The sequence below is a fragment of the Schizosaccharomyces pombe genome (genome assembly GCF_000002945.2).
Source record: "Schizosaccharomyces pombe strain 972h- genome assembly, chromosome: I".
Taxonomy (NCBI): domain Eukaryota; kingdom Fungi; phylum Ascomycota; class Schizosaccharomycetes; order Schizosaccharomycetales; family Schizosaccharomycetaceae; genus Schizosaccharomyces; species Schizosaccharomyces pombe.
Window position 1 is genome coordinate 1,398,375 of NC_003424.3, and position 26,108 is coordinate 1,424,482.

The 26,108-nt window shown below is 36.3% G+C and overlaps 8 protein-coding genes, 16 long non-coding RNA genes and 1 other non-coding gene across 25 annotated transcripts, besides 1 other annotated feature; 13 read left to right on the forward strand and 12 right to left on the reverse strand.

The window, feature by feature from the left end:
- Positions 1–225: 225 nt before the first annotated feature.
- Positions 226–562: an LONG TERMINAL REPEAT.
- Positions 563–607: 45 nt separating this feature from the next.
- SPOM_SPNCRNA.740 lies at positions 608–1,186 on the forward strand. Its single transcript, NR_151113.1, has one exon. It is a non-coding gene; the product is annotated as a non-coding RNA (long non-coding RNA).
- cdc15 (F-BAR domain protein Cdc15) lies at positions 826–4,562 on the reverse strand. The gene is made up of 4 exons (NM_001018753.3): positions 4,432–4,562; positions 4,282–4,373; positions 1,653–4,090; positions 826–1,596 (listed from the first exon to the last, which is right to left on the reverse strand). The coding sequence occupies exons 1-4, from the start codon at positions 4,510–4,512 to the stop codon at positions 1,424–1,426; spliced, it is 2,784 nt and encodes a 927-aa protein (NP_593322.1). The 5' UTR covers positions 4,513–4,562; the 3' UTR covers positions 826–1,423.
- SPOM_SPNCRNA.2613 lies at positions 1,642–4,105 on the forward strand. The gene has a single exon (NR_191981.1). It is a non-coding gene; the product is annotated as a non-coding RNA (long non-coding RNA).
- A 224-nt stretch (positions 4,563–4,786) lies between the features above and the next one.
- Positions 4,787–11,389, forward strand: not1 (CCR4-Not complex subunit Not1). Its single transcript, NM_001018754.3, has one exon. The coding sequence runs from the start codon at positions 4,948–4,950 to the stop codon at positions 11,248–11,250; it is 6,303 nt and encodes a 2,100-aa protein (NP_593323.1). The 5' UTR covers positions 4,787–4,947; the 3' UTR covers positions 11,251–11,389.
- Positions 6,205–7,001, reverse strand: SPOM_SPNCRNA.2614. Its single transcript, NR_191982.1, has one exon. It is a non-coding gene; the product is annotated as a non-coding RNA (long non-coding RNA).
- SPOM_SPNCRNA.2615 lies at positions 8,394–8,657 on the reverse strand. The gene has a single exon (NR_191983.1). It is a non-coding gene; the product is annotated as a non-coding RNA (long non-coding RNA).
- SPOM_SPNCRNA.2616 lies at positions 8,914–9,271 on the reverse strand. Its single transcript, NR_191984.1, has one exon. It is a non-coding gene; the product is annotated as a non-coding RNA (long non-coding RNA).
- Positions 9,405–9,647, reverse strand: SPOM_SPNCRNA.2617. The gene has a single exon (NR_191985.1). It is a non-coding gene; the product is annotated as a non-coding RNA (long non-coding RNA).
- Positions 11,390–11,626: 237 nt separating the features above from the next.
- SPOM_SPNCRNA.2618 lies at positions 11,627–11,834 on the forward strand. Its single transcript, NR_191986.1, has one exon. It is a non-coding gene; the product is annotated as a non-coding RNA (long non-coding RNA).
- Positions 11,732–12,852, reverse strand: erg2 (C-8 sterol isomerase Erg2). Its single transcript, NM_001018755.3, has one exon. It carries the CDS (start codon positions 12,759–12,761, stop codon positions 12,102–12,104), a length of 660 nt encoding a protein of 219 aa, NP_593324.1. The 5' UTR covers positions 12,762–12,852; the 3' UTR covers positions 11,732–12,101.
- Positions 12,264–12,583, forward strand: SPOM_SPNCRNA.2619. Its single transcript, NR_191987.1, has one exon. It is a non-coding gene; the product is annotated as a non-coding RNA (long non-coding RNA).
- Positions 12,853–12,919: 67 nt separating the features above from the next.
- Positions 12,920–13,153, reverse strand: SPOM_SPNCRNA.2620. Its single transcript, NR_191988.1, has one exon. It is a non-coding gene; the product is annotated as a non-coding RNA (long non-coding RNA).
- SPOM_SPNCRNA.2621 lies at positions 12,967–13,963 on the forward strand. Its single transcript, NR_191989.1, has one exon. It is a non-coding gene; the product is annotated as a non-coding RNA (long non-coding RNA).
- Positions 13,250–16,750, reverse strand: fft1 (histone chaperone/ATP-dependent chromatin remodeller Fft1). Its single transcript, NM_001018756.3, has 5 exons — positions 15,075–16,750; positions 14,902–15,036; positions 14,462–14,863; positions 13,888–14,418; positions 13,250–13,840 (listed from the first exon to the last, which is right to left on the reverse strand). The coding sequence occupies exons 1-5, from the start codon at positions 16,686–16,688 to the stop codon at positions 13,688–13,690; spliced, it is 2,835 nt and encodes a 944-aa protein (NP_593325.1). The 5' UTR covers positions 16,689–16,750; the 3' UTR covers positions 13,250–13,687.
- Positions 15,850–17,788, forward strand: SPOM_SPNCRNA.2622. Its single transcript, NR_191990.1, has one exon. It is a non-coding gene; the product is annotated as a non-coding RNA (long non-coding RNA).
- Positions 17,078–20,402, reverse strand: nat10 (rRNA/tRNA cytidine N-acetyltransferase). The gene is made up of 3 exons (NM_001018757.3): positions 20,320–20,402; positions 20,135–20,280; positions 17,078–20,066 (listed from the first exon to the last, which is right to left on the reverse strand). The coding sequence occupies exons 1-3, from the start codon at positions 20,374–20,376 to the stop codon at positions 17,168–17,170; spliced, it is 3,102 nt and encodes a 1,033-aa protein (NP_593326.1). The 5' UTR covers positions 20,377–20,402; the 3' UTR covers positions 17,078–17,167.
- SPOM_SPNCRNA.2623 lies at positions 17,896–19,446 on the forward strand. The gene has a single exon (NR_191991.1). It is a non-coding gene; the product is annotated as a non-coding RNA (long non-coding RNA).
- On the forward strand, positions 19,551–20,097 carry SPOM_SPNCRNA.2624. Its single transcript, NR_191992.1, has one exon. It is a non-coding gene; the product is annotated as a non-coding RNA (long non-coding RNA).
- On the forward strand, positions 20,141–20,455 carry SPOM_SPNCRNA.2625. The gene has a single exon (NR_191993.1). It is a non-coding gene; the product is annotated as a non-coding RNA (long non-coding RNA).
- A 70-nt stretch (positions 20,456–20,525) lies between these two features.
- On the reverse strand, positions 20,526–22,108 carry atg6 (beclin family protein). Its single transcript, NM_001356013.2, has one exon. The coding sequence runs from the start codon at positions 22,091–22,093 to the stop codon at positions 20,699–20,701; it is 1,395 nt and encodes a 464-aa protein (NP_001342824.1). The 5' UTR covers positions 22,094–22,108; the 3' UTR covers positions 20,526–20,698.
- On the forward strand, positions 20,565–22,495 carry SPOM_SPNCRNA.2626. Its single transcript, NR_191994.1, has one exon. It is a non-coding gene; the product is annotated as a non-coding RNA (long non-coding RNA).
- Positions 22,496–22,774: 279 nt separating this feature from the next.
- SPOM_SPATRNACYS.01 lies at positions 22,775–22,847 on the forward strand. The gene has a single exon. It is a non-coding gene; the product is annotated as a tRNA-Cys (tRNA).
- A 230-nt stretch (positions 22,848–23,077) lies between these two features.
- SPOM_SPNCRNA.2627 lies at positions 23,078–24,351 on the reverse strand. Its single transcript, NR_191995.1, has one exon. It is a non-coding gene; the product is annotated as a non-coding RNA (long non-coding RNA).
- Positions 23,444–24,598, forward strand: ceo2 (inorganic diphosphatase). Its single transcript, NM_001018759.3, has 3 exons — positions 23,444–23,697; positions 23,806–24,178; positions 24,237–24,598. The coding sequence occupies exons 1-3, from the start codon at positions 23,542–23,544 to the stop codon at positions 24,566–24,568; spliced, it is 861 nt and encodes a 286-aa protein (NP_593328.1). The 5' UTR covers positions 23,444–23,541; the 3' UTR covers positions 24,569–24,598.
- A 56-nt stretch (positions 24,599–24,654) lies between these two features.
- Positions 24,655–25,795, reverse strand: meu34 (ubiquitin-protein ligase E3 Meu34; the record flags this gene model as incomplete). Its single annotated transcript, NM_001018760.2, has 1 exon — positions 24,655–25,795. The coding sequence occupies one exon, from the start codon at positions 25,793–25,795 to the stop codon at positions 24,866–24,868; it is 930 nt and encodes a 309-aa protein (NP_593329.1). The 3' UTR covers positions 24,655–24,865.
- Between the last annotated feature and the right edge of the window lie 313 nt (positions 25,796–26,108).

Genomic DNA, 26,108 nt, shown 5'->3' on the forward strand with positions numbered 1-26,108 from the left:
GAATTAAACCGAAGGCTACGGATACAGCCAATGAATCGGATCTAAGTAATCTAAAATGTGCGGGAAAACCAATTATCACGGCCGCTATCAATAAAATTGAAGGTTCTGGTGAAAAATTTCGTTATTACATTTATGATATTCTGGTGAATTTGGCAGTAGTTCTATTTATGGCGTTAAATAATTTAACGATAATTAATTTCTCTGTTTTTGACGGCTTTAGAGATACTGTGTAAAATCAGTGTATGTGTCAGTAATACTGCATTACGCTACATATCATTATTCATTCATTCATTCAATTTGCACATCGTGTCATGATAATACGAACATGAGATAGATCTTGCTAACAATACAATAAAATATAAGCTATTAAGAATAATACACGATAAATAGATCCTCGTTCTTCAGTTCTTTCTCAGCGACAAATTACAACAGTACCTACATATAACAATATATATAGCAACTGTTACCTCTATTATTCAAAAGTATCATAGAATAAACAGCTCATAAGCGAAACTCACCGCAGTTCATTGTATCGTTAAAGCAAATAACAAAATCTGTAGCTTTTTCACTAAGTAGGTATGTAAATATAAAGGCACGCATGTGTTTTTGCAAAATCAGGGTCTTATGTCTTTTTATACCTCAATCAATAATCTTATCTGTTCAGGCTAGCGAGACTTCTTTTCAATCAGATCATTTTATAAGCATCTATTCATATCTCCTAACACTCATGTTTACAAGCTAGTTGATGCACACTGTATCTATAGCCAAACAAAAAATCTGGGTTTGCACTCTTCAAACATACCTTATCCACAAATGCATTTTCTGGTAATTATCGGTCGGCTTCTTTTTAAAAAGTAAAGCTCAGAATCCTACATCTGCGGATATCATATTTTTGAGCAGGCAAATTCATCATCGTGTTATATTTTTGGTTTATTCAACTTTATCCTCTAGTTACTGATAAAAATTAGCAATTTAGCTATATCTTGTCAAAGCTACATACCAAATCGTACCTTGATTTTAATTTACTAAAATCGGTTTTGAAATTGATGTAAAAATCATATGAAACTTTGAAATGCACGAAATCTTCAAAAACAATTAGTGTTATTCTTACGTCTTACAATAGCCAAAGGACAAAGGAGTCAAACATTGTTAATAAAATAAAATAAAATATATTCCAATCAACTAGATTCTATGTGTATTTCCTTTAAAACAGAAATCTTTAGATATCAAAATAAATGCGTATAAATACCTATGCAATGCAACGAAGCTTAGACCATGACGAGAAATGAATTTAAAAAAAAAAAGCATGTCGTTTCGCGTTAAGTCATCAAAAAAAAAATAAGGAATTACGGATTAGTAAGAGATAGTAACCACGCGAAAAAGAATGCAAGTGTAAACATCTAGAAAAGAGGGTAATCAGTGTCTATACCGTCTGAACAAAGTTCGACGGGAATAAACCACGTTTTGAATTTGGAACATTAATAATTTCACCATCCCACCATCCATCTTCTTGTGTGCGAAGAACCATTAATGTATCGCCCTTTTGGAAGCTAATTTCTTCAGGTATTTGAGCTTGATAATCATAAAGTGCGATAACTGAATTATAATTAGTAAAATTAAAAATTTTTAAAGTTTCTCTTTAATGAACTTACCATATCCTAAAATTGGCTCTCCTTCAGCCGTAAAAGTAGCTCGTGGATCGACATTCTTTGATTGAACGCTATTTCTATTAGTCGGCTCTGGTGACCGTGCGCGACTGGTGGATCTTTGGGAAACTTGCCTCATGGACCTTCCACTCATAGACCCATATCTGTGACCCATTTCTGAACTTGGTCTCGATCCACTATAACCACCATTGTTTCGGTTTGATGTGTTAGATGAAGTAGATTTCTGTGACTGTAAGACTGATGACGATCTACGATTAGGGCCTAACGGATTGGGAGAAACAGAACGTTGCATAGACAACTGAGGTTGAGATTTGTTGTACTCACCATACAACGACATAGATGAAGATGGCCTTTGTTGACCAGACACTGATTGCCCACGAGCCCTTGTAGAAGGTGCTGGCGAAACGACATCAGATTGGCGTACACTAAGAGAAGATGCAGACCTCTCAAAGCTTGGGCGCAAGGTGGAGCTTCTTCTCGATAACATTGGAGAAGGAGATCTACTCATATTGCTTCGACTATGACGAAGGGATTCTCTAGCTGAATTTTCGGTTCGTTGCTCTCCGAACACCTGCTTTGTTTGGGAAGCAAAACTATTACTCATGCGTTGCATTTGAGCAGAAGTGTGTGCGGCTGGAGGAGCTCCTAAGGTACTCTTTTTGGGAACGCCATCTATATCACTAGCTATAGAAGTATTTCGAGAGTGATAGCCCAAGCCATTTAATCTTGTAGAAGAAGACGTCTTACTAAGAGAAACAGGCGCTTCATCGTCAACTGATGTCGATTGGCGTCTTCTCATTGACGAACTTAATTCAGCCATTGCATTAGCGATGGGATCGGGTACATCTTTGTCTTCTTCTTTGGATGTGGATTCCACTGGTGCCTCTCCAACAGAAAGCATGTTGGGTCCAACGTTTAAAACAACGTTAGCTCTGGGGTCAATATCTTCTAACTCATCAGACTGGACAGACGCGCCTGTGGCATGTTGATTGCTAGCAAATCCTTCTTTAGTAGGTGAGGTACTTCGGCTACCCATATTAGAGAAACTAGAACCCATGAAGGGAGAAGTGGGTCTCCCCATACGCTCCATTATTGATTTTCGTTTGATAGATCCCAAACTAGTTTGAGACCCGTGTCCATGTCGAGAGAAAGACAACCTAGATGACCGACTTCCGGTAGCAGTAGGTTGAAGTTGACTACTCAAAATAATATCATCATTATCTTTCGTGATAGCATTCTCACTATTTTTACCTTCCTTAACTTCGGGTGATATATCTGTTGCAGCGGGTATAGCCTGTACCTCAGTCTCGGCATTATGAGAGGATCTAACATCCATTGAAGTCAAAGGACGAGCAGCTACTTCAAAAGTTGGTGATGTTACAGAAGGTCGACGCATTGAGCTCCCTGTAAGTACTGGTTTCTGGGATTCAGCTTCTTGTATAGAAGGAACGGGAATAGAAAGTTCAACCTCTGTAACTTGTTCAACTTGTTCATTAGACACTGGCTTAACTGGTGAATGCAATGGTGAAGTAGGTGGTGATGATACAACTTCCGATGAAACTGTTTCACTAGTTTTGGGGCGAAAAGCGCTACGTGTTGGCGAACTTGCCAAAGATGCAGAAGCTGAGGGACGCGAAGAGGAGTATGGATAAGAAGGAGCTTTAGAAATGAGCTGGTCGATGTCATAATTTAATCCGTTTTCTTTGAAATAGTCATTAAACTCGGGTAAAGGGGGAATTGTAGTTCCGGTACCTTCGTTTTGAATCATTTGAGTAATATCTTCATCAATGTTAGTGTTTTCGAGTGTGAGTCGAATCTTTTCACAAGATTCATCATCTTTTACACAAGCAGTAGATATTATATTTGCATAGGCCCACATGTTTGTTTTGAGAAACTCTAAACGATATTCCTCAATATGTTGAAAAGCATCACAGACCTCTGTCCAACGATCAATCCATTCCCGAGTAACTGTAAGAAGTAATTCGTTTGTTTCTCTGTATTCCGCATCCATTTTTTTTACTGCTAGCGCTGCTTGACGGATTTTTAAATTGTATTTGTCTAATTCACGACCAGTCATCTTTTTTGTCTGTCTCATGTAGCTATTCAGCTTGTTACAACTGTACTCGTAGGCATCCTTCTTCTCGGATAAGTCTATTTCGAGAGCCGTTTTTTTCTGATATAATTCCTCAATGGCATTGGCTGCAACAACTTTCTGTTGCTCCGTCTGATCAATGTACTCGCGAATTTTATTTCGCAATTCGGTATTTATCTGTTGTGAGACTTCTTCATGCGCTTTGGCCATACTCCCTGTTTCAGTTCTCATAGATAAAATATTATTTAAAGTTGATCCAACTTCTGGGATGTCTGCTGAGCTGGCAGCTAACTCTTGCAGTTTAGATGCGTACTCACGCTCAATAGAAGCACTAATTTAGTTAGTCAGACTTTAATCAATAATCATACCGAACCCTTCGGTTCATTACACAAGCTATCTTAAGAATCCACGATTATCTGTAAAACATCTTAAATGACAATGAAACGACCAAAAACATATTTCTTGAATCATCGTAGCGCTTAAGGTAGAGCTGCAACTTCCAAACGAGGCAACCATACTTACCGCTTTGCGTAAAATTCATCAATTGATTCTAATACGGAAAGAGAAGATTTTGTTCGGGACATAAGAGCATCCATACCCGCATCTTCAGATCCCTGCAACGATTTTGTTAACATAACTTTGCTTTACTAAATACAGCAAATTTACACATACCCAGAAATTATCGCGGAACTTAACAGAAGATTTGGTAACGTACGGAGCCGCTTCAGATTGAGAGACTCCATTAACCTCCATTTTGTTATTGAAAGAACAAAATGCAGCAAAATTTGTGATTTGTTGTTGGTAAATTCCTGGTAGTCGATTTCAGGAAAAGAGTAAACATGTTTGTTTACTGCGACTACTGCGGTGACAACCGTCCCTAGCAACCGTTGCCTATCTGAGTGCACAATAAGCAACTGCAAATTAACTCTATCCTTAAATTTTGTTAAAAAAGTTTACGAAAGATACAGTCTCGTTAAATTTAATGTTCGATCCTTTCTTAGACTGCCTGGCAGTGAGGAGGACCGACATATCTTTTGCAAAACACCACTGCACCTATTTTCATTCAAACTTGCTAGCAGATACTGCTGCATCTCATCTGTAAATATTCAAAGAATATATCAGCTGAAAATAGCATAGGAGTATAATAATAGCCTCACAAAGGCATGGTAATAGAAAAGCGTTAAAAATATGAAGAGCCAAGAACAACAAACGCCGGAGACACGAGAGAAATCTAGTTCAACTTCTGAATCTGGGCATCCTATATCACTAGATTCTAAGACCCCTCCACCAAACGATTCAAAAATTGAAAGTATTGTTAAAGCACAAATCCTTTTCTTATTGTCGACCTTACGGGAAGACCAATATGATACGAAACTTGAACAGATTCGTCAACTTATCAACAAAAATGCACCCAGAGTATACCACCATTTTCTTCGCCGTCTAATTCAAGGAAATTCATACCGTATTTTTGGTACCGGTAAATCTTCTGATGGACTAGCTACTTATAAATTACTACTAGATGAATTAAAATCTCTCACGAAGTCTTGGGTCATGGCGAAACGTTTTAGTGATGCTATTTCAGGTTCTGATTCTGAAGTATTTGAAGATTTCGATATAGAGGCATTTTTAGACCATTTCCAATTCTCCCCGTTAGAAAGGACTAACCTTTTAATTGGACTTACCACTTCTGTTAAACCTACTTTAGCAAAGAAAGCTTCTGCTTTGCTTAAAAACACATTCCAATCTCTTTTAAACCAACTATCCGATCCTACTCAGCAACAAAGTATTGATAAAAACGATTTGGATTTGCTCAGGGAAGGTTTGTTTACCACCGACTATGACAGAATACCCTTGATTAAAGTTCCAAAGTTTGATGCTATAATTGAGAAAAAGTTGGCGAATTCACGCCCTCTTACAGCTTTGTTTGGTCCGATGAAAGCTTCCAAAGCTACACTTAAGTCTATGAAAGAAGCAATTCTTAAAAAATATCCCCCGGGAACGGCTACTGAGACTGATGTTGCTTATCTTATAAATTCACTTGTAGCTATACATGATTATGGTGCTTGGGACACTGTTTTGATGGGTAAAGCTATCGTTTCCTCTTTTGAAAACCTAAATTGGGAAGCTATGCTTTCTATGTTCGATAATCCTAAATTTATGATAACGGGTACACCTAGTCTTGTACTGTTCTTCACAATCTTTACAAATGCTTACAAGTTAAGGCAAACTAATTTTACGTTGGACTTTCTCTGGGTTCTTTGGAGAAATCCTTTACCGCAACTTTCCATCATTTCTCATATTATCCTATCCCCAACATCGATGTTTGATATAAGAGAGTTCAATGTCAATCCTGTAGTTTCTGTTGATAGCTTAAAGGATTATAGCGAAGAGCTTGTTAATTATGCGAAAATATATGAAAAAAGTAATTTAAATTGCATTGAACTTGTCCAAATCCTTTTACGCCTGTTATCTGAGGTAGTCACCTACGAAACTTCACTGTTCTTGAATTTTTTGGATGAGAAAGTTTCTGCCGAGCTTTTGCTTTTGGGTACGCTGCAGCTCCCTTTGGCATGGAATCCTGTTCAAGAGTCATTAGCGTTTCAATGGTGTTCAGACTTTTTTTCCAATTTCAAAGAACATAAATTTGTCTTCGTTAGGATTGAACGAACAAACCCTCAATTTTTGTTCGCCTTTTTACGCAGTTTGTGGCTGAAGGATAGTTCATCTGTGAATCAGGTAGTAGAGTTTATTATCGAAAATGATTTTACATCTCACATCGGCAACATTCAACCAAATCGATTTGCTTTAGAGATTGCTGCACTTGCAGCTGCTCGCAAAGCGTTATCGTTTCAGGATTGGCTTGACAAAAAGATGCTCGAATTTGAGGATGCAGACGGACTTAATGTTTTCTTGGTAGAGGTTTTGGATTTTTTGATGAGTCGAGCGGCATTACAAAAAAATGAGTCTGAACAAAAGGAAGAGTCTGTTGTTCTTTCCATCGATACGGTTAATGTTCTATTGACAACGTTGATGGACAACGTTAGTATTTCGGAGGAAGTCAGTGAACATATAAAAGATGTCCAAATTTTGTGTCTTCAAGTTTATCCGCGTCTCTTCAGTTTGGGTCATGATCGGGATAGCATTGTTATTGCTACTAACACGACTAATTCTTTTTCACCGGATGTAGAATCGGAGGTAGAATCGTACTTTCAAGCTCTGTATGAACGACGCATATCAATTGGGAAGATTGTTTTGACGCTTCAAAATTTTAAAAAATCGGAAAACCCGCGTGACCTTGATTTGTTTGCATGTTTACAGCATAGTCTTTTTGATGAATACAGGTTTTTCCCTGACTATCCTTTGGAAGCGTTAGCTTTGACAGCAGTCTTGTTTGGAAGTTTGATTCAATTTGAGCTTCTATCTTTTGTTCCCTTAGGTGTTGCTTTGCGTTACGTTTATCAGGCGCTGCTTATGCCCACCGACTCCAAAATGTTTAGATTTGGTATGCAAGCCTTGGTTCAGTTTCAAGAAAAGCTACCAAAATATATTAACTACTGTAATCTTATATTGGGTATACCTTCTCTTCAGCTAGTGCGCCCTGATATATATGACTCTATCAGAGAAATGATTGCGTCTAATGAAAATACTGAAGTTGAAAAAGATAAACTCGATAGTTTTTCTGCTCTCGCTAATCCTGCAAGTCCAAAAGCGCCTGAGTATACATTCGTTTCTATCCATGTTCCTCCTTTAAATGTGCCAAATGCTGAAGGTGAAATTGAAGAGAGCGTTTGTGATAACATCTTATTTGCAATTAACAATCTTTCTCAGCTTAATTTTAATGAAAAGTTAAAAGACGTTAAGGATAATTTGACTCCCGCATATTTGCCTTGGTTTTCGCATTATATTGTTACACAACGTGTTAGTCGTGAAGCCAATTTCTTGTCTCTGTATGGAAAGTTTTTAGAGGAGTTAAAATCAAGTGATCTCTACAAAATTGTTTTTCGGGATACTCTTCAAGCAATATTGGATATAATGAACAATAACGCAGAGACATTATCACCTTCAGAGAAAACAAACCTTAAGAACCTAGGTTCGTGGTTAGGAAGTATTACTCTATTGCGCAACAAGCCAATTACAACCCTTCAAGTTTCTTTTAAAGATTTACTACTTGAAGGGATTGATAGTGGTCGAATTGATAGAGTTTTACCATTTGTGTGCAAAGTGCTTGAGAAAGCTTCTTCATCTGTCATATTTAAACCTCCTAACCCTTGGTTGATGGGAATTTTGAAGTTACTGGTTGAGTTGTATCAGTTTGCTGATTTTAGGCTTAACTTAAAATTTGAAATTGAGTTATTACTTAATAACTTGAATGTCAAGATGGACAACATTGAACCTTCTGAAATGTATCGTAACCATCTTGTCCAAAAAGCCGATTTAGAAAAGGAGCTTCCTGAGGACGTACTTAACGCTGAGTTCCCTGATGGCACCGATGTTATAACCCAATATATAGTAGCTGCATCTTCGCAAATAACAGTAACGGATGCGGTAGCTCAGGTGTTTGGAAAACCCAAACCTGCTATAAAAAATATTACTCAATTAATAATTCAGCAATCTGTTTTAGAAATAATTTCAGCAGTAGTGCGACGATCTGTTGGGATTGCAGCTATTACTACCAAGAGCCTTTTACAGAAGGATTTTGCAGCTGAATCAAATCCTTCCCGACTTTTATTAGCCGCTAGACAAATGGCTAAAACCCTTGCCGGAAATTTAGCAATGGTTACTTGTCGTGAACCTTTACAAATGCTTATGATCAATAATTTTAGGACGATAGCTTTACAGGACGTTGAAAACGTTCATGCTGCTGTGGCACAAGCAATTGATGAGCTTGTTAGTCAAAACTTGTTCGTCGCTAGCTCTGTAATAGAGAGTGTGGCATCGGAGACGGCTATTGCTGAAATTGACGCGGAAATTGAGCACATGATAGTGGAGCGTGTTCGACACCGTAAGACAACACCAAATCTTCCATTTGTTGATCCAGCTGGAGCGGCTAATTTACACTTGAACCTTCCTAGCGTATTGAAATTATCGTCGGAGCTTACGCCTCAACAATTTCAATTATATGAAAATTTTGACCGCTTGAGCCTATCTACCATAATGAGTAACAATTCTTTTACCAGTCTTAATGGATTACGTACCGACAGTGCCGACAGTACGGACGCTTTGAACTCCAATCTTAATAATACAGTCGAGAATGAAGCTAATCAGACAGCATTGAACTACGCTAGAAATTTGCTCATAATTATTGGGCAGTTATTTCAGCTGGCTGCCCAAATGCCTTATACCAGTATGCAGGAGGTTCCAGCTGATCATGAATTACATGAACTCGTTAATCAATTTTTAACTGGCGTTGCCTCTATTAATCATCCCATTGCAGATCACGTATTTTTGTTATGCGCTCAAGAATGTTGTCGCATACTTCTCACCGACAGTAAATCACCTTTCATTTTGGAAGTGTTTTCTGCAATTTTAGAGTATATTTGTCAAGCATCCACAAAAACTGCGATAAATGTCTCTTTGTATTGGAACTTCTCTAATGATCTTGAAAAGCTTAATCTTCCTATTATTTTGAGTTTAATTAGATTTGGAATTCTCACGTCTGGTGAAGTTGATTATCACGTAGCTAGAGGTGTCCGGTCTGAACAAGGATCTGGTCCTGTTACCGATTTTGCAATAGAGTTATTGAGGACAGCGGTAGGTGGTGAGAATCCAATGGCTTTACCTGGTAATTTTGTGAATTCTATCACTTCACTCTACGAGATTAGTGAATCTTTCTCTGGTGAGACGAAACAGGCCTATGAGCAACTTGTTGAAACAATGAACAAGAGTGTATCACCTGCATCTGAAATTTTGTCTGATCTCGATAATAAACAACAACTTAACGATCAAATTATAATCGTTTTTGTCTCTTGGGTTCATCTGTTGCGCAATTCGGCAACCAACGATGAAACTAAAGCTGCATTTGTATACCAATTGCATAAACAAGGAATTCTGTCAGAGCCTGAGTTATGTATTCAGTTTTTCAGATGTAATTTAGAGGCAGTTTTAGTTGCCTTTTTGGAAGCAGCTTCCGTTAATGCCCCCGATTATTTTAATGTTGACGCTTATGCCTCTCTATTGGTAAACGTTGTTAAGTACACTGAAGGTAGTACTGAAGGAACGGTATCTTCAAAAAGCGTGCTTTTTAGAAAGATCATTGCTTTGATAATCGGTGTGTTTGCCGAATTGCATAATTCCATGGCTGAATTTGTCCATCAAAAAACATTTTTCAGATTGTTCTCTAGTATACTCTCCGAGCTTGATGATGCTAAGGATGTATTGGAGTCCTGCTTCGTCGATATCTATAGTGTTATTTTAGAATGCTTCCTTGCTATTCAGCCACGCTCTTTCCCAGCGTTTACATTTGCCTGGCTTAGCCTTATTTCACATTCATACTTACTACCGAAGGTTCTTCTTGTCAATAATGATAAAATTAATGATTTATTTAGTGAGATCCTGATGTCCTTTTTAAAATTTTTAGATTTGAAGGATGATATTGATAAAGCCCAATTTAAACTTCTTTATAATGGCTTCTTGAGGATCATACTTGTTCTTCTTCATGATTTCCCTGGCTTTTTGGCTACCCATTGTTACCAATTGATACCTTATATTCCATTAGAATGCGTGCAACTTCGTAATATGGTATTGAGCGCGTTTCCTAGTGATCTTCATCTTCCTGATCCATTTGCTCAAGGTTTGAAGGTAGGCAGATTACCTGAGGTAACCCGCGCACCATTAATTTCAAATTCAGTTTCTGCTTCACTTGAGAAATTTGCGTCAGCGTTGGATTTAGAAGCTTGTTTCTCTTCTTCCAAACCAGCGGAAGTTGCCAAGCTATTGTTAGAAGTGTACTCAAGTCAAGATACCCCTACTAAATTAAACGAATGGGCAAACTATTTTATGCTTTGTTTAATACGCCACGCTACTCGTGATTCCCCTGCCAAGCAAGCCCCACAATTTCAATCAAAATCTCCTGAATGTGTAATTATTAGTACTATGAATCGCAGTTGCGATTCAAAGTGCCGCTATTTCTTGTTAACTGCGATTGCTAATCAGCTGCGTTACCCTAGCAGCCATACTTACTATGCTAGCTGTTGTTTCTTGTACCTTTTCAAGAGTTCTTCTAACAACCCTCAAGAATTGCTTATCAAAGAACAGATGACAACTGTACTTTTGGAACGCATAATTTGCAATCGACCACATCCTTGGGGCCTTTTAATTACATTTACTGAATTATTAAAAAATGAAGACTATAACTTTTGGAAACACCCTTATATAAAGCGAAACGATGAAATCTGTCGTTTGTTTGATAGTCTCCATGAACATGTCATGGCACCCTCCTCAGCTAATAATGTCTCTACCGAAGAGGCTACAGAACTGATGGGTCAAGTTTAAAGCATTTGTGCTCAATGCTAAAATTGCAAGCCCTTAGAATTCATTTATTTCATGGCCAAATGGATTTCGTTTAATTTCATAAAGGGTCAAAGACCGAAAATGTTTACTAATACTTAATTTGGTTATCTACCATTGCATTAATTTCATTCCTTTACGTTATTAAAATCTATAGTGATATATGTTGATCTTGTATAATGGTGCTTATTTGTAATTTTAATTTTTATGTAGTGCGCATAATCAACTATCCCTCGGAATAAAATGAAGACTGAATAAATTATAGTGCTAGTAAGTAGTTGAAATGCAACAAGAAGAAATTACTTAAGTAAGTTCTCACTAAATAAGGAATGATTTAAAAAGCAAAAGAAATTTAAGGCTTTTCTTATTCCCCTATTACAGAAGAGACATATTGGATATAAATGGTTATGGAAAAACTGACATTAGCACCTATCTTTCACAATTTACAAACGATAGTTTACATTATTTATTATGCAACGTTCAACGTTTTTAAGTCATTCATTTTAAAGTGCCAACAATCATCAATAACTGGACTCTTCTATCTTCAAGCATAACAATATAAATAGTAAGGGATATATACGCATACTATTAACTGGTAACATGTATTCCAATTCTTGAGTACATATGCTAGACCGATAAAAAAAAACGGTATGAAATTGCAGAAACGTATATCAAATAAATTGAAGTTAATAACATCGTCACTCTAGTAAAGGACTCCTAGATTGTTTAAATTAGACATTGAGTAATAATACTAAGCTAAAAAACTGTTCATGGAGATGAGTAATAAATCTAATGTAAGGCAACAAAAAAACAAAAAGCTAAATCTGGTAGGATGTTTAGAATTTTCCCATTAAAACACTTTTCAACATCCTTCCCGCAGTGAAATAAACGGTTTTGTATAAAGTTCCGAAATCAATGGTGGAGAATAAACCATCCATAAATCCAAAGGGAAGCATTGATACAATCCATCCTTGAGCTAGTTCAAGAGCAAAACAAGGTTCACCAGACGGCATGCTATACTGAGCAGTGTGACCCCAAGGATGAACATGTTGGTCACCAGGAAGATAAACACGAGCCTCAAGGTCATTAGCAGAAGCAGCAAGTTGACGGCCACGTAAAATAGTGAAATAATCGTCAGCCATATGAACACCAGAATGTCCCTCGGTGCCGATAGGCGTGCCAAAGAAAATCAAGTACTCAGAAAAGGAAGCATGCAAGATAAACATTGTACCCATAGCACCACCAGCATTGTTGTGAACCCATTCATCTTGATTCACAGGAGTAATTAAGTCTCCGTATTCAGCAACGAGTCTGTCGCTCAAGTCGTAAAGAAGAGCTTTGGTATCATTTGCGTATAAAGCAATAGACTGCTTAGATAGCTCCTGCAACTTTGCTGGATCAAATTGATAGAAGGAACGAAGATGATATTTTTGTATATAATAAATCAATCCAGCAATAAAAGGAATGAACACAGTTAAAAACTTTGTCAATTTCATTTTCAAAAAAATAAATGCGATATCAACAAGCTGGTAGGTAAAGAGAGTAAATGTAGAAAACCAGGATATTGTAAATATCAGAGGTAAACTTGAGTGTTCTCTATATATCGTCTGATTTTGTACGCTTTTTATAATAGTGTAAAGTAACGTATAAACGTTATTCAAAATAATTAGTAAATATTGATTTTTTTCGAATGGTTCGCGCAATGTCAGCAGGTTCAGAACAATATTTGAAGTACAAATTTATGAGAAAAATTAATATACCTACCTCATACTCCCTCTAGTGGTTTTACTACGACGATTCCTTCGAACAGCAGATTGATAAACAACTTATTCACATAACCCAACACAAGTGCATGTGCATCCATCGTAATTAACAAGAGGGCTAACTAAGTTTTAGAAAATTGTTTTCAGTTGCTTTCAATGAAGAGGAAGAGTTGACTTCGCTACTTAATGTGAACTTTAAAGCTTGACCATTCGCTTACGTTAAGGTAATTTATCTATCTATTATTTATATTAGGATAAAAATTATACAATCTAATACTAGAAAAAGGTAGCCCGGTTTGATTAATAAAAACTGTGATAGTGCTTATATAGATGGGATTATGGGGTATTTGACAATTCATCATACAGTTCCTTTAATCGTGAAAATTGTCTAATGTGCTGCTTTGCATTGATGCTTCCGCTCATCAAAGAAAATTCCATGCTGTTTCTGTATTTTCTTGTCCAGTGGAAGTCATCTAAAAAAAGCATCCAACCCTCCCTGTTAATGTAAACAATTGCTATAAACGTAATAGTTGGTTGTTGCGAGGTTGTTCTAAAATACCTCAAAGTGTTATTCCGTTGTTAAATATTTTTCGATAAATGATGAAGATGCTCAACATACATGTGAAGTGTTTCTATTGCTTTGTGTGATAAATAAATTTCTAAACAACGGACCCATCCATAGTATCCACCCGTCCATCCATCTGCAGAGATTTCATTAGCTCTCCAGAAATTTCTTTTTGAATTTTTTCAGAATCTGTGGTTAAGCTAGACTCGAGAGTAAGTTTAGTATTAGCCAATCTCCGAATATTTTCCTATACCACGTTAGCAAAAATAATTAAATAAAGGACTGTTTTCATACTTCTATAGTGTTTTTCGTAATTAGCCTGTAAACATGCACCGGCCGCGTTTGTCCGACTCTATGTGCTCGGTCTTCTGCCTGCATGTCATCAAATGGATTGAAGGAGCAATCAAAAAGAATTACAATATTAGCACATGTTAAATTAATTCCAAATCCTCCTGATTTTGTAGACAAAAGAAAAACTTTGTAATTCTCATTAGTATGAAAATCATCGATTAACTGTTGCCTAGTTTCTACAGGAGTACTACCATCTAAGCGTAAAAACTCAAGATCCAGGGTATTAAGCACGTATTCAAGGATATCCAGCACTTGGGTAAACTGACTAAAAATCAAAATTCTTTCATTTGGACGACTCTTTTTCAGCAAGCTGCACAATTTTTTAACTTTAGCAGAATCCATCCAAGGTTTACCTTTTAAAGCAAAAGGGTGCAGATGTCGATACTGATCTGCAAGTTTATGCAGCTCAAAATCAGACATGACTTCCATGTCTTCAAAAATATATTGCGGATTCGCATCAAGGTAAGCATCCTCCTGTAATAGTTAGCGCTAAGCATAAAAAAAGTACCAATCTTACCCGTAAAATTCTTTTTGACATTAACGATAGAGTTTCCAAATTATATTGAGAACGAAAGAGCAACTGGTGAAGAGCGGCCTTTCGTAATTGCATTAGAATGTTTTCCCGATTAGCATTAACCAAATTTTTTAATTCCAAAACTGATAGGTATAATGAGAGTTGAGTTTCCTCCATATGACAGTATTCGACATGCTGTATTTTAGGAGGTAAATCTGAAAGTACATTTTCTTTTCTCCTTCTTAAAATAAATGGATTCATAATTGTTTTAGCACGAGATATTCTTTCTTGAGAAAGATAAGCTCTCTCAATATCGCCATCTGAAGTCGTTTTTATTTTGTAAATGATGTCTAAGCCTTGCATATTATTGTCAAATACTTTAGGTAGCATAAAGGCTAAAAGGGACTAGCAAAAATTAGTAAAAATAAGTTATTCAAACATACAATTAACTCCTTTAAATTATTTTGAAGCGGTGTCCCAGTGATGAGTAGCCGAAAATTCGCTGGAATATTCATCAGGTGTTTATATCGTTCTGACATTCTATTTTTTAAATAATGCCCTTCATCAAATATAGAAATCTAAAAGATTAGTTTACCGATAAAAAACATAAGCTTACATCAAATCTCTGTTTCCTTAAGAATGATCTGTCGTCTCGACTTCCAGATGCAAGTTGGTAAGTAGTAACTAGAACATCAAAATCCGTATCCATTAAGTAGTACCTTTTGTTGATCCTTTCCGACTGAGTTCCCGAATAGCTTTCTACTCTAAGCGACGGGCAAAACTTTTCGAATTCTCGCAACCAGTTTCCGAGAGTAGAAGATGGAACAACTACCAAGTGGCGATTTTGTATACCTTTCTCCTTTAACGAAGCTAGAAATGAAATCACTTGACATGTTTTTCCTAGACCCATTTCATCAGCTAAAATCCCTGACAATTTTGCTTTGTACATCAAACACAACCAATTGAGTCCAACAATCTGATAACTTTTCAAAGTTATACCAGATGCGATTGAAGATGGTTGTTGACTATTGTATTCGTAACTGATAGACCCTGTAGAAGTATTAAGAAACTGTTCCATTTTTTTATCATCAAACAAATTGTGCCAAGATCGCATAGTATTGGATATCATAGCCCCGTACCTTTCGCATTTAGCAATCAGAGAGTCAACAGCATCGAATCCCTGAAGTACTTCATAAGTTGAATTAACTAATTTTCTTCCAACGTTGCGGCCATCTGATTTCTTTCGTTTACCTGTGGCTGCGTGCGCATTTCGTTGGCATAGTGCCTCTGCTTTTTCTAAAGAAGGAAATGGTCGTTTAGAAATAAAATATTCCACCACTTTTGATTCACAACCGGAAACTTCTACTATTTCTTGAAGTGTAGATTCATTTAAAAAGTTTAAAACTCGAACATCATATTCAGACATTTCATCCTCAACTTCTGAAGGTCCTGAACTTTCGATGCTTACTTCCTCTATTTTATCAGAATTTTCGGGAATAGAATTATCGATGTTAGCATCTGTAGTACACGCTGTAGGTGATTGGCCTAACAAGTCATCTTCATTCGTTTCTTCATCTGAAAGTTCAATAACACGAAGCGGCTTTTTCTTTTGCCCTTGTTTAGTTCCTTCTTCTACATAACGTTTCCTTTTTGCGTTCTCCTTGTCTACCGAGGACTTTTCAATGGGCTGGTTGTTCAGCTTTTGGGCTGACTTGTTGATTGTCGAGTTACCTCGTCCTAGCAACTTCTGAAACGTAAGCTTATGGATAGTTATGTTTTCCCTCCAGTTGAATTTTTCTAATGTTGCAATTATCATTTCTGAATCTAAGGCTGGAAATCGTTTTTTTACAGCATTAATTTTCGTAATTTGTTCGCTGTCAAAAAAGTTTGAGGGGTTTATTTTGTTCGAAGATTCTTTTAAACTCACATCGCGTTCAGGAGGCTGATCGTGAGGATCGTACGCCGCGTAGCTGCTCTCAACATACTTTTTATGATCGGTTGTGTCAAAAAAAATACGAGATTGCATAGCCAACTGCCCAAATTTTTTCCCGTTAGCCCTTGAGGAGGTAGTTGAATAATTTTTGAAACTTCCTGACAGGTCTAATTGTTGAATAGGACTACATTCAATGGGAGAGCTCGTAAGCAAATAATAATTTTCTTCGCGTATAGGAGTTGAAGGAGGTGAAGAGCTTGGTATGCAAATTAATTCTTTATTATCTTTTCTCTTCATGAAAACCCTCTCTTTTCTATAATCTATTTCACTTAATCTCTTATTGTTTAATTTGTGTTTTGATCAAGTTTCGCTTTCGACTCAGGTGTTTAGCTGCTTAAGGAGCGCAACTACCTTAGCTTTAGAAGAGAAACCGAGAGTATATTAATTTAGGCTGGATAGAATACTACGCTAAAACATAATTCCACAAAATATGAAAAATTAAATTTCTTAAATTTTGTTGCCCACGATTTATATTCTACTTTATTTTCGATCAAACTTCAGGTATCAAGCCCGTGAATTTAATACTAGCGAAATACAACATTTACTTGTTGAGTAAATTTGAAGCCGCATACACATCTGAATTAATTTTAGTTAATTATCTCGTACTTTCTGTGCAAAGTATCATATCAGGGTATCGACTATTCTAATAAATTTATTTTCCCACATAAAAACCTAAACCATTCACCAGTTTAAAACAAAACACGCGTAACTAATACCTATTTCCTAAATTTCTTCTTGGAAGAAGGCTTTTCTTTTGTTTTTTTATCTGAAGCGTCCAAAGAATTATTTTTTCTCTTTTCCCCTTTAATGCTGACCACCCTAGCGCCTTTTCCATTTGTCTTTTGGATTTGATTTTCTGCAGCCTTCCAATCCTCTTCGTTTCCACGAATGGCATATTTTTCCAAATCTATAGCATTGATCAACTCTCTTTGCTTTTCACGTAAAGCAAGCATAGCCTCATCTGCTCCTTCCTGTAGCTCTTCCTCCAAGGATTGCTGGAGAGGAGTAAACTCAGGAAGTTTAGAATTACTACTTTCCGTTTTCTTATTCGAACCTAATTCTTCTTCGATGTCCTTCGTTTCAATTTCATCTATACACTTCATAATTTTCTTGGACAACTTGACTAACATCGCCAATAATTGGTTTGAGGGTAAGTTGAACTCCTTTTCAAGTGTATCGATAGTCTTATACTGCAATCCCAAAGCTAATAATACAGATTGCTGAACTGGAGACAGCTTAACAGAATCAGGGAATTTACCGCTGAAGTAAAGATGGGCCAACTTTGGAAGCAAATCAACAATAACATGGTAATCGAGCAAATTATTAGAATAAGACTCTAAGCGCTTCAAATCGTATGATTCAAAAACGTTGTTAATTTCTTCGTTGGTTAATTTAGATGTGCTATTAACCACATATTTGGTGCCATTGTTACATGCGTCTAATACACTGAGTGCAGTAATCGCAGCAAATTCTCTGAACTGGTAACCAAGTAAGCTGAGGAATCGACGATAAAAATTTTGAGCGAATGCTCCAAGCCATTCACTATCACGGCCTTCAAGGACTCTCAACATTACACAGGTATGCTCGCCCGTTAGATCATTTGCAGTCTGCCTTAAGTACAAAGGACAATAACCCTCTCGTTTCCAGAATTTTTGCAATGACGGTGTTAGACCATACGAAACACCAACATAGTGTAAAGGCTCTGGTTGAAGTTCTGAAAGCTTCAAAAGCAAAGGTGGCATGGTTTTTGCATCTCTCACATGAATTTTTTCAGTTTGCAAAGCGGTATTCTCAATCTCTTCGTCCCCAATACGCTTAAGAGAATGTTTAACAGCTTTAAATTCCTCAGATGCGCTTATAAACTTTCCTTCAAAATATTCATGTAGTAATTGCATGGCTCTAGTTCCGTAGCCCATTTTAACATGTTCAGGAGATACAGCAATACGAACAATACGAGCACCACCTAAAGCCGCAAAATTCTCGTCTTGAAACTGCTGAGAAATTAGCCATGGGATCAAGTCACCTCCAGCTCTTTGTCCCCGACTTAAACTGTTCATAATGCTTTCTCTGGAAATGGAACCCTCCAGTGCTAATTGAATGACACAAATTGGGTCAGGGAGTTTTGGATTCTTTAAATCTACAGGAGGAAGCAGAACAAACAACTGATGCGCAGGAGCATCTGACATAAGTTGAAGGTCATTCGGCGAATTTTTGTAATGGCTGGCAACATATAACGACATCATTCTTTGCAAAAAAGCTTCAGAAATAGGGTGATACGAAAATAAGGTATCACGACTCACTCTGTACAAAGAACATTCTGAAGGATGAGGAAAACCCTGAGTCGCCATCCGTGAAACATAACTTGCTGCATCTAAACATAATAATTTGTTCAACCAAAGCTCAATACGATCCCCCATTGCATACCTTATAGGTTCGTCTAAAGAAATCTCTTTCAGTGTACGGCCGGAAATATGTGATTGCGAATCAGACTTATTATTTCCGCTACCTGAATAAATTCTGGATTGCTCACGAAGCTGTTGCAAGAGTTTTAATGATAAAGATCTACCAGTTCCCTCATAACCGTTAATTGTAGATGCCATAAATACCAAATAAGGGCCAATAAGCTTTCGAACTAATGGTAAAGGAATGGCTGCAGCTTCATCAATAACAACAAGTTCAGCTTGACCCAAAACATTTGAATCCTCGGGACTAATATATTGAATTGTTTGGCGATGATCACGGAAGATATTTACTCGCACTATGGCATTGTGGTAGGCTGGATTCGTTGATTGAATAATATCGTAATCAACGTGTTCCTCATAGTTTAAAGCATCAAATCCTTTAAAAATAAATTCAAATAAAGTTTTTAAGTTTTCAGGACTAGGCGATGTAATAAAAATATTGGAGTAGCCGTGAGCTATAGCAGCGGCAATAGCAAGGCCTAAAGCAGCGGATTTACCTCTACCACGACCTGCTGTTAAAGAGACTGTTCCTTTTAAACTTTTTTCAACGATAGATTCAACGAAGGTTAACACAGCCCTAGCTTGATCAAGTGTTTTAGTAACACCAACAAGGGCGCCAGCAGGATGATCTTCACCCAAAGATTCCTGTAGTTCCTTAATACTGTTTTGAGTGGAATTATCTTCTTCTAAAGTAGGTGGCAAAGCTTTTACGTTTTTACCACCGGAAATAGGGAGAACATTCAGTTCGTCATCAATCACTAAACAATTTTCGCAGTTTCCTAAAGATAAAATGAATCTTTCATTGAACCTTGCAGTTACATCGCTATGGGCTTCAGTACGGTAACGACTATGGATATCCATTGACATTGTATACAACTGTTTTAAGGAATTTAACTTGTGTAACAATAAAACCACGATACCTCCACCTTCAACAGTTTCGATTGTTCTTGCAAGCAAATTGGGAGTTAATGCTTCGAAGTCCTGCAAAACAAGCATTCCATATGTTTGACCTAAAATTTTTTCGGACTCTTTATAATAACAATATCTGATATTAGTTATACTGCAGAAAAGCTCAAATGGGTCTTCTGAATTTGGATCACGAATTCCTCTTTTGATTTCCTTTTTAATTTTATTTTCTCTCTTCTTTCGATGGCTATATGGGTTAATAAAAGTTTAATTCTTTCTAAACAAGCTGGGTGTTTTCATCATTGGGTCTCATACCTCGTAAAACCAAGCAAATCTTTTTTATACATCCAAAGTACATTTGGTCTAGCGGCAACTTTGGATTGAGATAGCAGCCAATGCAAGTTAACAACCTGATCTCGAGCTCTATCGCCTACGACAACGAAAAAACTCCGCTGTTTTTCCTAATCTTTGTCAGTAACTTATAAACTTGATAGAATTACCTGGCACCCATTTTTTATGAGAGTCGGAATACGAGAGTCAAGTGCTTTCTTGGGCATCTTTACTTTAAATAGTTTTGACTACTGGCAAAGACAAAATTCTGCTGAAACTTTTATATGGGAAGCTTGGAGTTGGTTATACGATTGTTATTTGCTTTAGTGTACTTCACTATTTTTATATTATACATTTATTATTATGATTTTAAATACTTGAGAACGATAATCTAATTCATTAAATTAAACAAAATAAACTCATGAAACATAAAAACTGTATAAAAATTTGTCTAGTGAAACAACATGATGAAAATTAAATGAGGAACAGCCTGTAGAATATAATACTTGAAAATAAGTCATAAAGTAAAAAGCAAATGGGAATTAAGGATTAAAAGTTCGACTGCTTGTCCTGAGAAGAAACGTAAGCTTCCAAAAATTTGATATCCGTTAGGACGAACTTCAACGCACGAGTCCAATTCTCGTCCTGATTGAATGCTAAACGTATGCATTTTCCGCCGATACGGTCATTTTCAATGGCATAGGGTAAAACCGCTGAAGGTGTTTTAGCAGCACAAAAATCGCCAAATTGATGTAAGTAATCCAGAAAAGCCACCATGCCTTGGTCAAATCTACGATTCATAAATATTTTGAGCTCTCCGCTAGAAAAAAGATCTAGCTTTGTTGGTTTAACTTGATTTCCATTAGGATCGCGATCAAAACGAATTATAAAAGATTGGCTGCCAAAAGGCTTCAGCTGATAGGAAGAGGAATGAAAGTCTAACTTTTCAGTCAAAACATCTAATAGTAAAACAGTCATCCCCCAAGCGGCATTTATCTCAGCCCAATTAACTTTCTGGCTTGGAAGCCTTCCCAAGCGTAAGCCATTAATTGTAGCAATAGAGCCCTCTCCATTCGGCTCAGAATAATGAGAAATGTAAAAAATATCACTGAAAACATTCATTTTCTGAAGCTTCTCGAGCTTCCTAGAGTTATGCTCAAACTCCAAGTTTGCACAATCGTATTGTCTTTCTAAACTCAGCTTTTTTATTTGAAATTGGTTTAGATTATTGTAGAACTCTTGCTCCTCGGCATAAACTTTTTCCTTTTCTTCGTCCAATTCACGTAGCAACTTTTGAAGTTTGTCTGTTTCATCACTAATTTCCTCGATCTTTTCTTCTTTCTCATTAATCTGTTTCATTAATTCATCTATCTCAGAATCAAGCGCAGCAGTATTTTCTTCATGCACTGTTTGACTTGATAAGAAATTATCATAATTAAAATACATTTTTTTTTCCTCTTTTAGGGCCCTTAATGTTTTAGACATCTCTTCAGTCAATAACTCAGCACATTCGACACAAAGAGGGTGATCGACTTTGGTTTTAGAGGATAAAAGATCAAATATTCTGTTATAAATTTCTATTTTCCAACTAAAAAGATCATTCACCTCTTCAGGCGAATTCTTTTCTTCTTCATAGCCATCTTTAGCAGCTGGCAATACAACAAATGAATCTAAAGTGGGCGTCCTCAATTCGGGCGGTGGTACATTATCAAAATTGTAATCACCTTCGCTTATTGTTTTTTTGTAAAGTTGCAATCTCTGAGCTGGATAGTCTTCAGAAGAAGAATTCATTTGATCATCACTCTCCCCACTCTCATTCATCTCTGTCAACGATGATGCTTGAACAAATCTACTTTTCGGAAGATTTTTTAGCTTTAACAAGTCATCATCGTAAACATCTTTAAAATTTATCAAAGAATGACACCTCTGACACAAATACTGCATGTTACGCAGATTCTCGAGGATGAGTATTGCCTTCGTATTGACATGAGGAAAAGCGACTACGAATACCACTGTTTGTTAGCATTCGTTATTCCTTTTGATTTCGTAGGCGTAATACTATTCATGATCGAGGCTAAAATGTAAGCTCTTTTGTGAGGTTAAGAGTTCACTAAGTGATAAAATAAAACAATTCTTTAGAAAGCTGTGTGCAATGTTTTTCTAATAAATAAAATCCAGAAATCATTAAGCCTAGAGAAACGCCTTAGTTTTCGAACAAGATCAGACTTCCTATTATACATTATAATTGTATAACACTTGCAGCACGGAATGGAAAAACTTTATAACACAAGTTTACTTATGGCATTATGAACAATGACTTTTGCAATCGTTTTAAAATTGATAAAAACACTAGTACTGTTAATTTACGAATTTGTATGCTGCATTAAAAGTTACTCGTGATATTTTATTAAGTAAAAAAAATCTTAATTCATGTAAGAAACTTTTATTAATAATGTTATTTCATTGCAATTTTCTTTCACCACACAAAGTAAAATTCTCGCATTAAAACCTAAAAAAAAAAAAAATAAACAGATTAAACGACATATTAGTCAATTTATATACATAAAAAAGAATTGCAAGGTTTTAATTAAATATATACGACAATTATTTTACTTACAAATGTAAGGGGTCATAGCTCAGTGGTTAGAGTGAGGGATTGCAGATCCCCAGGTCGCTGGTTCAAATCCGGCTGGTCCCTTATGTTTTTTAAAAATTTATTTTTGTAGTTGAAATTGAATGTAAATAAAGCACGCCGATTTTAGTCACTATTCTTTCTGTATAATTAATGGATAAAAACTGTTCAAGGCCACGTTTCACTATTACGAAATTCTAATCAAACTGGTAAACATTTCCAATATAATGAAGCTACAATTAGTACCAAATACTTTCTCATTGTAATTTACGATGGATTTGCTAGTTTTCAAGCATGTAAATTCTTTTCAGCTGAGATAACTGTAGAGTAAAGAGTACCGTTCAATGGTTGAAAATCCTGTCTGTTAAATGTTTATTATTTTATAAATTAATAATGAATCACAATTGATTGCATTTTAAAGTCCCCTTGGTTTTTCTAAATGTATAGATAGATTATGAATGAATATCATTCCTGATTTTTATAAATAAATTGAGATATTTGTAGTCTATTCAGTGCCTGCTAATCCATACGTACGTTTTACTTTTATCCAAGTTCTTCCGCCCTAAAATGCCCTTTCACTCTGATTGTATATTTAATGATGTTGTTACATGTACGGTTAAATCCTTAACGGATTGCAACCTTCAGCGCTTTATACTTCATAATGTGGTAGAAACAGTTTAGATGATAGATGGTGTATTACTTTAGTCGGTGAGTTCAACTAGAGAGTTGATTGATGAGCTTGGTAATAGAAAAATTTCCCATGGCTTCCCTTGCTAAAAATATTCTTCAATTTCGGTCGAAAATCACTGGAAAACTAAATACGCCGGACTTTCGCGTGTATTGCTATAAAAACAATAAACCAATTTCATTCTTCCATGATGTCCCATTGACATCTGATAAGGACACATTTAATATGGTGTGTATAGTAACTCATTGAATTTTGAGGTTTTTGTTGCCAATTAGTTATATATCCTTTTCATTATCGCTGCGGAGTATGACAGCACTAACAATTTTTTTCAACTAGGTTACTGAAATTCCCCGTTGGACTCAAGCAAAATGTGAAATTTCGTTAACTTCTCCCTTTCATCCCATCAAGCAGGATCTAAAAAATGGAAAGCTGCGTTATGTTGCCAATTCCTTTCCTTACCATGGTTTCATTTGGAATTACGGCGCGCTCCCACAGACATGGGAGGATCCGAACGTAATAGATTCAAGAACGAAGATGAAAGGAGATGGTGATCCCTTGGATGTGTGCGAGATAGGAGGTTCAATCGGCTACATTGGGCAAATCAAGCAAGTAAAAGTTCTCGGTGCATTGGGTCTTATCGATCAGGGAGAAACAGATTGGAAAATCCTTGCCATAGATATCAACGACCCTCGTGCCAAACTACTTAATGGTACGTGTAACCTATTGCTTTTCATGATTGAAATATTATGGACAGCTAACTTTCTTAGATATTTCTGATGTTCAGAACTTGATGCCAAGGCTATTACCTTGTACGCGAGACTGGTTTGCCATTTACAAAATCCCTGATGGGAAGCCTAAAAACCGATTTTTCTTTGACGGAAACTATTTACCAAAAAGTGATGCGTTGGACATAATAGCTCAATGTCACCAACATTGGAAAGTATCCAGAGACAGAAAACAGTACATTAAAAACTTTCATAATGAAAGCGTGAACAATGTTGATTTAATTAACAAGATTAACTCCCTCAAAGAAGAAGTGTCTCAAAATGTCTCAAATTATCCTTCCTTTCCTTATTTCCACACAATACCTAATTTATAATTACTTAAAAGTTACTGACAAAGTTCAATAATATTACATTACAAAATCTTTATTTTTTAACTTAAGATACTGCAAACCGAAAAAATCTCTGGATTATCTATAATTAAACTATGCGAGTAATACCAACGTTGGGGTTGTTTGTTCGATTAAAACCAATGAGTAACATTCCATTATAGCACAAGGAAAAGTTTTTGAATGTAAAGGAATGATTATAATTAAAACAAAACACTCCAAAGCAAAGAATTATAAAAATGGGTCATTCTTCAAAAGGTACATCACTGGCAAAATAACATGTATTTACAAAGTACTACTCACAATGTAAGGCATTCGGCTGTTTCGTACAGACATTGCCGACAACAATGACCGATCAGTCTCAGCAGAATGGGTTCTTGAATCGCCGGGAGAAAGAGGTATTGACCAAGCTGCATTCTCATGTGTAACACTTGATGCTGCGTCCATCTGTAGGAAATACTTGTAATAATCTTCATTGCATAGAGGACAAGATGCCTTCATAGTTGTCATCCATGTATCAATGCACTGAGTGTGGAAAACATGTTCACAGGGAAGAACGCGTAAAATGTCATCAAAAGCATAGTCTGCGTAACAAATTATGCAAAAATCTTCTTCGTCTTCTAGCAAACAAGAGTCATCCGATGAATCTCCGTCTGAAGCATCAGTATTATATATGTTGCTCAAAGCAGAACTCATTTCCACAAAGGAAGTTGAACCTAAATTAGGTCTTCTCACATCGTAAGTGATAATCACAGAGGGAGTTTCACCTTGGCCTTGAACAATTACACTTTGATTTTCCGAGCGGTTGTCCAAAAACGTGCTTTCACCTTTCGCATGACCTTTCCTCTTCTTAAGCCATTTAATGTATGGAATTTCCAGCGATATGCAAGATAATGCTTCTTTTGAAACTACGGATCTTCGTCTGCGAGAAGGTATATCGTATCCCAATACATTCCCTAATCTATCCACAGAAGGGCTCAACGATCCTGTAGATCGATTGACCATATGGTGTTGAATAAGGGGGCGCTCATCATCTCCTTCTTGATTTTCTAAAGTATGGTAAAAATACACACAGCAGCGGCATAAGTAGAAGAAAAAGAAGTTAATAAAAATAACAGAAAGTATTATAACCAGAGCAAAAAGTAATATTTCTGTATTTGTCTGGCTAGACACTTCTTCTTCAACATGCATAGGTCTATTTTTTGGAATTGGCATAGTTGTAACGCATCACTTGTAGTAGTTATTAACTTTATTCACTTCAACACAAATTTCTAAAACGCCTGAAAAATGAGAGAAAAGGAAAGTTATGTAGGTGCTTTGCACAACTGCTCAACTGAATCGTCAGCAATGATGGGGTAAGCAAGGTAAACAAACCAAAAAAGAAAAAAATTCACGCAAAGCAAATCACTTTGTAAACAAACAAAACGTTTAAAAAAATTATAGACAGTAATGACGCATGTTTTATACGTGAATAGAAAGTACACAGTATTTTTTTTATATGCGTTTGCAAATCAGATCCCACATGAAA

Excerpts from the sequence above, each read along its gene's own strand:
- erg2 (NM_001018755.3), bottom strand. The coding sequence starts at position 12,761 with ATGAAATTGACAAAGTTTTTAACTGTGTTCATTCCTTTTATTGCTGGA.
- cdc15 (NM_001018753.3), bottom strand. The coding sequence starts at position 4,512 with ATGGAGGTTAATGGAGTCTCTCAATCTGAAGCGGCTCCGTACGTTACC. Across the intron at positions 4,091-4,281 it reads GATGAATTTTACGCAAAGCG|TGCTTCTATTGAGCGTGAGT; the intron begins GTAAGTATGGTT and ends TAACTAAATTAG. Across the intron at positions 1,597-1,652 it reads AGAGCCAATTTTAGGATATG|TTATCGCACTTTATGATTAT; the intron begins GTAAGTTCATTA and ends ATTATAATTCAG.
- atg6 (NM_001356013.2), bottom strand. The coding sequence starts at position 22,093 with ATGCAGTATTTGTGTCAGAGGTGTCATTCTTTGATAAATTTTAAAGAT.
- not1 (NM_001018754.3), top strand. The coding sequence starts at position 4,948 with ATGAAGAGCCAAGAACAACAAACGCCGGAGACACGAGAGAAATCTAGT.
- ceo2 (NM_001018759.3), top strand. The coding sequence starts at position 23,542 with ATGGCTTCCCTTGCTAAAAATATTCTTCAATTTCGGTCGAAAATCACT. Across the intron at positions 23,698-23,805 it reads ATAAGGACACATTTAATATG|GTTACTGAAATTCCCCGTTG; the intron begins GTGTGTATAGTA and ends TTTTTCAACTAG. Across the intron at positions 24,179-24,236 it reads TCGTGCCAAACTACTTAATG|ATATTTCTGATGTTCAGAAC; the intron begins GTACGTGTAACC and ends TAACTTTCTTAG.
- nat10 (NM_001018757.3), bottom strand. The coding sequence starts at position 20,376 with ATGCCCAAGAAAGCACTTGACTCTCGTATTCCGACTCTCATAAAAAAT. Across the intron at positions 20,281-20,319 it reads TCATAAAAAATGGGTGCCAG|GAAAAACAGCGGAGTTTTTT; the intron begins GTAATTCTATCA and ends GACAAAGATTAG. Across the intron at positions 20,067-20,134 it reads GATTTGCTTGGTTTTACGAG|CCATCGAAAGAAGAGAGAAA; the intron begins GTATGAGACCCA and ends TAACCCATATAG.
- fft1 (NM_001018756.3), bottom strand. The coding sequence starts at position 16,688 with ATGAAGAGAAAAGATAATAAAGAATTAATTTGCATACCAAGCTCTTCA. Across the intron at positions 15,037-15,074 it reads TAAGGAAACAGAGATTTGAT|ATTTCTATATTTGATGAAGG; the intron begins GTAAGCTTATGT and ends CTAATCTTTTAG. Across the intron at positions 14,419-14,461 it reads TGTCAAAAAGAATTTTACGG|GAGGATGCTTACCTTGATGC; the intron begins GTAAGATTGGTA and ends TAACTATTACAG.